General features: G+C 50.2%; 1 protein-coding gene across 1 annotated transcript; it reads right to left on the bottom strand.

Moving 5' to 3' along the window:
• Positions 1–1,969: 1,969 nt before the first annotated feature.
• On the bottom strand, positions 1,970–8,831 carry KRT4 (keratin 4). The gene is made up of 9 exons (XM_045867942.3): positions 8,300–8,831; positions 6,256–6,470; positions 5,245–5,305; positions 4,763–4,858; positions 4,050–4,214; positions 3,658–3,783; positions 3,005–3,225; positions 2,719–2,753; positions 1,970–2,608 (listed from the first exon to the last, which is right to left on the bottom strand). Exons 1-9 carry the CDS (start codon positions 8,759–8,761, stop codon positions 2,424–2,426), a joined length of 1,566 nt encoding a protein of 521 aa, XP_045723898.2. The 5' UTR covers positions 8,762–8,831; the 3' UTR covers positions 1,970–2,423.
• Between the last annotated feature and the right edge of the window lie 2,035 nt (positions 8,832–10,866).

The following is a 10,866-nucleotide window of genomic DNA, read 5'->3' as shown; positions in this document are numbered from 1 at the left end:
GGTTATTGCTTGGGAGCCAAGAGCCTGAGCCAAACCACCTGTGAGGTTATAGCCAAGGCTAGAAGTCAAGAGCTTGGAGAGTGGGGGTCAGAGCAGATGAATCAAATAAACAGAGTTTAAGATCTGCCAACCCACATTTGGGCCATTACAATGTGAGAAGTGATTTTAGTAGGGCTCAAGGTAAAGCATTTCAGAGGGGGTGGAGAGTGCAGGGCCTTCCAAGGGACTGGTAATGCAACCTGTGTCTCCATAGTTCCCTTGAACACAAAGAGCTGGCCAGATCCAATTCAAAGGATCTAAGAGAATAGTGGTGCCTATTATCTCAGAAGTGGATTTTCCCCTTCCAGTAATCCCCTTTGTGTAGCCAACCAGCTCCAAACCTATGGATCATGGCCAGGATCCACTCCTCTGAACTGTTTTGGTAATAGAGACCAACAAGAATGTTTTTCCTCTTTTATGTAAACCAGGAGTCTTCTTTATAGAAATAAAACACAAACATACCCACATAGCCGCTTGCCTACAAAAACACATTTATTCTAAGATACACACCCACTTGATCTGAGTTTCCTATGTAAAGCATTATATTCATCCCCACTGGGGCTGGCTACTTCCACACTTTGCTTGCTCAGAAGGCATGAGAAATTCGTTAACCTGCCCCCAGCTTCTCAATGTGGCCCATCACAACATGCACCTTCCTGGTAGGTGAACTTGAGAAGTCTTTCCCCTACTACCTACCAACCTTTGACTCCTCCTCCCCCTCCAGAGACTTAGAAAAAAGCCAATTCAGCATTTTCCCAGGGGAGGGGGGCAGTAGTGGGAAAAAGTCAAAGACTTCCTGCTCTGACACCAGGGGGTGAGTCCCAAGACAATGGGGAGATTAGGGCGGGGCTTATGAAGGGCCAGCCTTCCAGCCCAGGGAGCACAAGCCCCTGAGATTAACCCTTTGTTCTTCTGTCTCTGCTGCCCTGAGCTTGCCTCCAGGTCTGTATGAAGGCCACATGGGCAGGGACTGGCCTTGGGCAAACTGTGCGCCCTTCTGTCTGCACACAGTAAGGGCCCCATGGGCACTGTGCTGGAGGGATTGGAGTCTGAATGAATTGCCTGGCAGTCCAGGGTGGGAAACACCAACTGGGTGGCCAAGGGAATGAGTGTATTCTCCAACTGCAGTAGGAGGGATTTAGGTCAGACCACAAGGGGAGCTGTGCAGGAAAATGATGCTCCTCTAGGTATCTTGGAATTGGTCCAGTATGGAAACACGGTGTCCACAAAGGCTATAACCAGATCCCCACCTCTGACTGTCCTCACCCCATTCTCCATTTCATCAATCATAATCTCCAGGGCTGACCCCAATCATGCAGCTTCATCTTCTACCACTCTAGCAGACCTGCCTCCCCTCCCCCACACCCCCACCACTCAGGGACAGCAGTATAGACATAACCCCAGACATAACCACCTGAGATGGGAAAGTGAGCACAGCTCAAAAGCTCTGTGAGAATGACATGCTTCCACTCCTCCACCCAGCAACTGGGACCTTGTTGATTCTTGGAACAAGTTCCTGAAAGTCTTGCTGGTCCAGTGGGATTGAGTCCTCTGCATAGAGTCTCATGAAAATAGGGAGGCCTTGCTAGACACTGAGTATGAACTCTCCATAAGCTCCCTAACCCCTCATTCCATATTCAGTGGCGACCCCCTGACTGCCTCTCCTCCAACCCTTCCCTCCAGGTTCACTGAAGGCTCAACACGGAGATGGTCCTGCTCTGATTGCCTATCACCTTTATGTAATTGTTGGTTGTTTGGAGTCTGTGCCCCTGTTCTGTAGGCAGCCTTCAGGCTCCACACATTGCACTTCTCCCTCAAATTAAGTGATGACCTTGATCTGTGCAGACAGATCCTTCAGGCCCCAGCCTCCTCTACTCCCACCTGAATTCTAGAGACTTCTCCCCCAGGGAACAAGGACAATGGCTCAGAGTGAATGATAAAAGCGTTTTATTAAGGATTCACCCAAAGATGGTTAGAGGGAAGAAGAAGGGGTGGATGAGACACTGAGTGATTCTTGTCCTGACCTTGCAGGGCCAGTTGCTGCCAAGTGACAGAGGAGTTTGGTCCTGATGTAGAGGGATATGGGGATCCTGGGCTGGGAGGGGACATACATGACCCTGATGATTCTGTAGATGAAGCTCCTGTTTGTGGTCTCCTCTGCCCATGGGAGGCAAAGAGTCAGTTGACACCCCTCCCATTCCAGGGGGGCCACCAGGCCCAAATCGAGAAGAAGCTACCAAACTCCAAGAGGGCAGAGTCCACACTGGGGTGACACTGGTAAGATGAATCCCAGAGAGGGAGGGTAGAGGCAGAGGTGAAGGAAGCACAGAAGACACCAGGGCTGGGCCCAGCTGGGCTCGGGGGCGGCAGGGACCTTGTCTCCTCTATCGGTGGGATCTCTTGGTCATGGTGGTGGAGATGATCTTGCTGCCAGAACTGCCACAAACACCGCCACCAAACCCAAAGCCACTTCCGGAGCCAGAGCCAAAGCCACTGCCCAGGCCAAACCCAGAGCAGCTTCCTAATCCTCCGCTGATACCCCCAGCACCAGTGCCTCCACCAAACACGGCTGCAGGAGAAAGGGAAAGGATATGGTTATTCCAACAATACTGGCAATCGGGGGGTCTCCGCCCAAACCAGGGTGGACAAACAGCCATAGCAGGGGCAGAAGGTACTTACAGATGCTCATGGCACTCTGGCATTCTCCAGACATTCTATGGGGGAAACAAAGAACAGTGAGTCACAGTAGAACCCTGAGCCATGCTTGGTTCAATAAGCAGGTCTCAAGCACCTATCAATCCTTATGCATCCAAATTAAAGGACTGGATGTGAGCCTGTTGTCTACACTGCCCTGGATCATAATGCACCCATGCCGTACTGAAGCAGGTGGCCCAGCAGAGGTGCAAACTCCTGGTGCTGGGATCTCTCCCTCCCTCACATTCCTGTCCTGCCTTCCCTATCCCACCTGCACTCCTCGCCCTCCAGCAGCTTGCGGTAGGTGGCGATCTCCACATCCAGGGCCAGCTTCACACTCAGGAGCTCCTGGTACTCGCGCAGCATCCGGGCCAGGTCCTCCTTGGCCTTCTGCAGGGCAGCCTCCAGCTCTGTGTACTTGCTGTAGGCATCTTTGAGGGCCAGCTCCCCACGCTGCTCTGCATCAGCCACAGATGCTTGCAGAGTCTGGCACTGTAGACAATAGCATTGAACAGGAAATCATCTGTGTCCTGCTGTCAAGGCCTCGCCACCTGTCCCCTGTCTTGTGCCGGCTTTTATGGGTTAAGATGTCAGGATTCTGTCTGTCCTTTTCCCCACCTACTCTACTCTTATGCATTTCATTTACTCCAACCAGGGCCCACCAATGTCCCCACCAGACTGATTAGCTGAAGATGAGCAAAAAACAATGAAGAAGAGCAGAGAAACCTTATTTACCAGGGTGTCATGTCAGGTTAAGTAGGGTACTGCTGAAAGGACCTGGGTATGGCTTATATAAGGAGTCACAAATCCCCTGCATGCAAGCTCAGGATCTTCTGGCCTGATGCCTGAACTTCTTGTCTACTATGGAGACACCTGTCTTAGGCTCCTGGCCTTGTACCATGGTCAGAAAATGGTGACACTTACCTGCTTCTTGACATTCTCAATCTCAGCCCGCAGCCTCTGGATCAACCTGTTGAGCTCTGAGATCTCACTTTTGGTATTCTTCAGGTTGTCACCATGTTGGTCAACGGAGATCTGGAGTTGTTGGACCTAATATCCAGGAAAACACAGGGAACGAGGGGTCAGGCGTGTTTGGGTAGGGTCTGCTTTCAAGTTAACTCAGCAAGAATAGGCACAGGTGGCAGGGATAATACAAAATGTCATGTAATCTCAAATCAGACCAGAATCAGAGATTCCTGGATGATCAGTTCATCTCTGACTTCTCTTGGGCTTGAGCTGATGGTCACCTGCTCACAGAAATCAAAAGCAGAGCCCCAGAAACCACTCCCATCTTCTGAGAGATCCCTGACACCCACCTTGGTCTGGTACAGGGCCTCAGCCTCAGCCTTGCTCTTCTGGGCAATCTCCTCATACTGGGCACGGACCTCAGCAATGATGCTATCCAGGTCCAGGTCCCGGTTGTTGTCCATGGACAGGACCACGGATGTGTCTGAGACATGCCTCTGCATCTGGGACAGCTCCTGCAGGGAAAATATCTCATGTCAGGCCCCCCAGAGAGTCTTCCCTAATCTCTGACACCAGAAATCCACTGTGGTCATGGAGATGGCCATGCCACAGACTTAGATGGAAGCAGAGCTGGCTGGCATCCCAGTGTGTAGGGAAGGAGAAGAATGGTAAATTTCTATGTAGAAATCAAGTGATTGGTGACAATTCAAGACAGAAAAGTAATGCTTCTAGTCTTCACTGCTCTCTGGGATCCATAAGCCATCCCATGTCAGTAGGTGTTCAGTACGTTGAATAGAAGGGAAGGGAATGGATTCATTTCACCAGGGAAATGCTAGACAGCAAGAAATTCTATCCCATGCAATCTTGAGATCTAATCCTCCTTTCTAAGACAACATCTGGTTTCAAAAACCTCCCGGTTGAGTCTCTCACTTCAACTCTCTCTACCTATGAGCTAGCTGAGAGCACCCTCAGCAAGTAAGGGAGTTGGAGTCCTACTATAAATTCCCCAGCAGCCTCACAGATTCTGGATTCCCTTTTCAAATGCAGGGGATGAAGTCCTCACCGCAGCAAAGAGGACCCTCAAGAAGTTGATCTCATCGTTCAGAGCATCCACCTTGGCCTCCAAATCCACCTTGTTCATGTAGGCGGCGTCCACATCCTGCAGAGGAGGCAGGGGGAAAGAGACAAGATACAGAAATTCCAATAGGGACAAGGGGGTGTTAAGTGACACACAAAGGTGTTCTCAGCAGCCTTTAGGAAAGGCATCTCAGCACCAGGCAAAGTGGCAAGGGACAAATCATTTGACATCCTCTGCCCTCATGACAACTGCAGAAATGGAAGTTAATGATCCAAATGGGCTTTTTCCCCAACTTCAATTCCTTAGGGTCTGGTTCAGTTACCCACTCCTTTGACCACACAGATCTGGATAGTACCAAGTGGGGTAAAGGTGAGGCCAAGATGGACCAAACCCATGATTCAAGCCAAAGACCACTCCCAAGGGAATGGGTACCTCACAGCCTCTCCAGCCCCTCCTTCATGTTTTACCTTCTTGAGGACCACAAAGTCATTCTCTGCAGCTGTGCGCTTGTTGATCTCATCTTCATACCTGGGGGTAAGGATGAGAAGGAGAAGACAGAAGTCCCACAATGAGCTTGTGTTTCCCAGATCTCTGCTGCTGGGTTTCAAACACTTAACTATTTGGAAATATCCAGGTAATTGTCTACATTTTCCCATTTTCATACAAACATTCATTCAACCTACATTTATTAATTCCATGTGTGAGATACCAGTCTAGACCTTGGTTTATTCAGAGAAGTGAAAATCAAACTTAATAAAGACTGTTTTTAAGAGATAAGGTGTGAGGAGGACAACCAACCACAATCTGGTTGGTTTTATTTCTGTAGAAGGGCTGTTCATTTGGTGGATTAAATTATCAGGAATGCTGCCAACACTAGTTCTCTTTCTTTGGTGTGAGAGTGAATAGAGAAAGGGGGTTGGGATTTTCTCAGCTCCATCCCATAGTGAATATAATAAGACCTACTATGTAATAAATGCTCATTATATGTCCAGTGCTATGCTACCTGCTTTCTCAATCTCATTTAATTCCATTTAATTCTAAAAAGTTAGGGTTATTATCCCCATTTTAAAGATGAAGAAAAACAAGGCTCAGAGAGGTTAAGCAAGTTACCCAAGAGCACGTAACTTGTAAGTGGAGGACTCAGTATTCAAACAAGGACTATCTGCCTCTACAACCTGTATTCTTCTGACCATACTACACCCCTTCTCATCTGTATGGTTTCTGATCTTGCTTGTATATGGCAAGCCCAACTCCCTGAATGTATCACTCATTTTCAGTTTGGGGCAACTCAGGGTTACTAGGCCACACCCCATTAGAAAGGGCCCATGTAGATGCAGGGGCACAAACTAGGGAACCTTCTTGACCCTTTTGGGATCTCTTGAGAGCTTGAATTCTAAATGACTGGACAGGAGCCCAGGAGCCTGGGGCATGGCTGGGCAGACTTTCTCAGGTGGCATCCCTCTATCCTCCATACATACTTGGTCTTGAAGTCCTCCACACTGTCCTGTGTGGTCTTCAGCTCAGACTGCAGGCGTCCTTTGTCACTGACCAAGGTATCCAACTGCTTTCTCAGGGCACTGATGTAGGCCTCAAAGAGAGGCTCAAGGTTTTTGCTGGATGTGGTGGTCGTCTGCTGCTGGAGGAGGTTCCACTTGGTCTCCAAGACCTTATTCTGTTGCTCCAAGAACCGCACCTGTGTTTTTAAAAGGCACCAACCAACCAATGAGGACCTGAAGCTTTGGCAGGAGGACTGGCCAAGGCCACCCAGGTGACCCAAGAGCCATGCAAGTAGGGCCACCATGTTGCAACTCCAGGCACCATCCACTGGGGTCAACATGGTGGCCCTGCTCCATGGCAGCAAATGAGCCACATGTGTTGTGGAGAACAGAGGACAGCCAGAGAGCCACAGGGCCTGACTACGCCACAAGTACAACCTCTTGACCCCAGGGATCCAGAGGCCCTGGGGGGAGGTGCCGAGAAGAACACTGAACTTCTAGGAAATAATAAAATAAACAAAACTAGGAGATACAACCACAGTCTGGGGACTCCTGCATCAAAGTGATCCTGACCCAAGGCAAAGGAATGATAAATTCACTGACAATTTTTAAAATAAATGGACCTGGGGCGCCTGGGTGGCTCAGTTGGTTAAGCGACTGCCTTCGGCTCAGGTCATGATCCTGGAGTCCCTGCATCGAGTCCCGCATCGGGCTCCCTGCTCGGCAGGAAGTCTGCTTTGCCCTCCGACCCTATCCCCTCTCATGTGTTCTCTCTCATTCTCTCTGTCTCAAATAAATAAATAAAATCTTTAAAAATAAATAAAAATAAAGTAAAATAAAATAAATGGACCTGGTGTGTCTCTTTAAACCTGTGTACAATTGAGTCTGAATAGTTAAAGATCAAGGCCCTAGACACATTCTGAGTCTCAGCCAGGCTCACCCTGCAAGGGGACGTCCCAGAACTCTCCCTCTCTCTGTAAAGACATCTAACCAGATAAACCAGGATAGCAGCTTAGCATGATATTCCCACTATGTTCTTCAGAGCTGAAAGAAAAGCAGGTGAGGGCGACTGATCACAGTCTGAACCCAAAAGGTGAGATGAGGGGAGATGAGACAAGGAATCACCAGACCCTGGGTCTTGGTTTTATATCTGTATGTCCTGGAGTCACCATAAAGCCCCTTTAAGCTAGTGATGGTTTATTCAACTAGCAAGAAGAGCAAGCACTTCCACTCAGTCTACTTCAAGATGGTTCAATCTTGCCCCATTCATCTAAGAGGACTAAGACCGATGCACAGAGAGCCAGGGCATCCTTGACTGAGTGGCTATACTCATCCACTCAATCATTAATCTCCGGGTGACTCAGCAATCTGGGCTAATCTGCTTGCTGTCATCCATCATACTTGGCTGCAGTTGAGCTTAAAAGACTTGATTCTCTAGACTTTGCATAGAAAAGGAAGTTGGATTACAAAAAGAAAAGGAGAGATCCCTTCTCTCTTCAAACAGATCCAGAAATGAGCAATTTTGTTCAGGGTCGGGAGGATGAAGGAGATGACCCCCCAAGGTCCTATTGGGACCCAGTCTGTCATTGGCATCAGTCCCTTTTTCATTTGGGAAACCAGCCTGGTTTTCTTCCGCTCCTACAACAGAAGTGTCAATAGTTAAATTATTACGTTAACTATAATTATAGTTAATTTTTAAATTATTAACCATGTTATTTCTGAAACTAAAATCTGAGGAAAAGCTGGGATGCCTGGATTCAGAAAAGTTGAGCGATTTGCCCAGTATACACAGCACATCTAGGAAGACTCCAAACATTGCTTTGGTCTGAGCAGCCTGTGCATTGCTCCCACCAGCCATGCACAAAAGAGGAAGACACAAAAGGACAGGGATTCCCCTTAAACAGCTGGAACATGGAGGCCCAGAGAATTTCAGTGGTTTGCAATGCTGCTGCAGGCTCAGGTCTGAGATCCCAGGACTCTGGAACCCTGGTTTCTACCACCTTATCTGGCCAAGGGGACAGCTCACCTTGTCGATGAAGGAGGCAAACTTGTTGTTGAGGGTCTTGATCTGCTCCCGCTCCTCAGTCCGGACCTTCTGGATCTCAGGGTCGATCTCCACGTGGAGTGGGGTCAGCAGGCTCTGGTTGGTGGTGACCTCCTGAATCCCACCAGCAGGACAGGCGGGGAAGGCAGGACCACCCCGTCCACTGAAGGAACCCCCAAATCCACTACCAAAGCTGCCGGCACCAAAACCTCCAGCAGCCCCAAAGCCAGCGCCTTGTCGGGACCCAGCCATGCTGATGGCGATGCTCTTCCTCCCCCCAAGGTTGTAGAGGCTCCTGCTGCCGAAGCCTCCAGAGGAGCAGCGGCCCGTGCCCCCAAACATGGACACTGAGCTGAATGCAGCCCTCTTGCCCCCACCGACGACAGCTGAGCCACAGCTAAAGCCCCGGGACCCGCCTCGGACACACTGCTGTCTGGTGATCATGGCTGGAGGGAGGAGAGCGAGCTTGGAGTTGTCAGAGAAATACAAGGGGCCAGGCCTGTGAATGTTGCAGCCCTAGCCTGGGTCTCTTATATGTGCTGGAGCAGCAGGGCTTGGTTGCAGGGGCATAAAGGGAAAAATCTGAAACATCTCTGGGCTTGGCCTTTGGCACAGGCCCATCCTTCTCGTACCTGCTGAGTATGTCACTAAATACACCTACAGATGTCATTCGGAGGGCACAGTTTACAGAATCCCAACACACTCCCCTCCGGGAGAACTTGAACCAGTGCCCCAGGTCCTCCTGAATCACAGGTCCCTGCCCAGGCCCAGCCCTTCGGGCCCGCCACTCACTGCACTTCCATCTCGACAGCCTCCCTGGGGACCCTGGCTCCCCACAACATGGCCCATTGCCCATTCTCTCACTCCACAGAGTTTGGAAACTGAGGGCCTGGATTCAAGAACACAGCCCACGCTTACCTGCTCTGCAAACCTGGAGCAGGTCACCAGCTGGGGCTCAGTTGCTTCACCCAGAAACTGGAAATAATACAAATATTTACCTTCACCTCTTCTCAAGATGCAGGGGGATGATCATCATTGTAAACTGTCAGAAGCTGCACCTATATTTATTACCATGATTATTATTCCTCCATCTGCACTCAGCCCCACATGCACCTACAAAAGAAGAAATCCATAGTCCAGCCTTAGAACCTTCCAAACCTAGATCAAGATTCACCTCAACTTGACACAGTTGTTGAGGACCTACTATGTGCCCATTGCAGAGCTGGGGACTGAAGAGAGCTAACTGCCTCGGGCCCTCAAGAATCCCATTCTTTCTCCAGCCTCTGTTTGGGTCTGTGTAGGAGTCTAGATCAGCGTTCTCCAGTCTGGGTCCCTATTGGGTGAGCCCCACTGCTCCGTTTGCTGCCAACATGTTTGCTTGGCCCCACCAGGACAGAGCATGTTCTGTTTTCCCATAATGATTCCAGCGTTCGGGGCAGGAGTTTGTAATCCTTTTGGTGCTGAGGACCCCTTTGGCAGAATAGCGACACCCATGAGCCCCTTTTCAGGGCAATGTTTTTAAATGCAAAATCCTAGGTGTTAAGCCCTAACTTAAATTCTTCCCCACTGAGTGACATGGACCTGTGTTCAAATCCCACCTTTTGCCACTAACAAGCCAAACTCATTCAGCCCATCCTCTCATTTCTAAAGGGACCCCGCAGCACCTAGCACATAGTAGGTCAGTGGACATTCATTCTTACCCTGCCCAAATTTTGCCATTGCCACTTAGGATAAGAAATTAGACAGATCTGCGGCCCTCCCCCTCTTCTAAAGCCCTGATAAGACTGCCATTCTAAATCTGGGGAACAGCAGTGATCAGGGCCTGGGTAATTCCCACAGGCCCGAGCTGACCCTGACCGACTGAAAGCTGGCAGAAAGGACTAGCTCCCTCCCTGCAAAGAGAAAGGGCAGGGCCCATGAGGTGCAAAGAGGGAGGTCAGTGGATCCAGTTCTCGGGGATGGGGCTGCAGGGAAGACTGGACCGCCTGGGAGCTCCCTCCTCTCCCCACCCCCACCCCCACCCCCTCTCCCTGCCCCCCTCTTACCTCTACCTCTGGTCTGCACCCCTCCCTTGGCACCCCCCACCTCAGCCTTTGCTCAGCTCCACCCGCCCCAGCCCAGGAGACCTCTAAATAGATGGAGGGTGGGTGGAGAAGCCGTGTCAGCGAGGCCAGGAGGCCCCTAGGCTCCATCAAAGGTCCACGGAAGAAAGCCCAATGGGTAGTCCATCCACCTGCAGTAAGTGAGCATCCTAGAGTCAGGACCACCTCCTATAAGGGATGCAGCGGAACCTTCACTCCTTCTTTCAGTGAGTATTTATTGAGTGCCAGCTTTGTGCCAGCCCTGTGCCGAGTGCTTTATACCCATGGCACCATTCTACCTTCCTAAAAGGTCTCCGAGGGGTCACACAGTCACACGTGGTGGAGCCAGGACTTGAACTCACACCAATCTGGTCCCAAAGGCTCTGCACCCCCAGCCTCTCACTGTATCATCCTGCCTAGTATGAAGTCAGTTGTCTAATTTCTACAGCAGCCAATCCAGAATCAGGC

The sequence above is a fragment of the Mirounga angustirostris genome, unplaced genomic scaffold (genome assembly GCF_029215605.1).
Source record: "Mirounga angustirostris isolate CCGP_5_RB_7025 unplaced genomic scaffold, mMirAng1.0.hap1 SCAF_5, whole genome shotgun sequence".
Taxonomy (NCBI): domain Eukaryota; kingdom Metazoa; phylum Chordata; class Mammalia; order Carnivora; family Phocidae; genus Mirounga; species Mirounga angustirostris.
This window is presented reverse-complemented; position numbering and strand designations above follow the sequence as displayed.

What these genes read in the sequence shown, in the direction of transcription:
- KRT4 (XM_045867942.3), bottom strand. Translation starts at nt 8,761, where the DNA reads ATGATCACCAGACAGCAGTGTGTCCGAGGCGGGTCCCGGGGCTTTAGC. An exon ending in TTGCCTCCTTCATCGACAAG is followed by an intron (nt 6,471 to 8,299) that starts GTGAGCTGTCCC and finishes TTAAAAACACAG; the next exon opens with GTGCGGTTCTTGGAGCAACA. An exon ending in CTGGAGGGCGAGGAGTGCAG is followed by an intron (nt 2,754 to 3,004) that starts GTGGGATAGGGA and finishes TTTCCCCCATAG; the next exon opens with AATGTCTGGAGAATGCCAGA.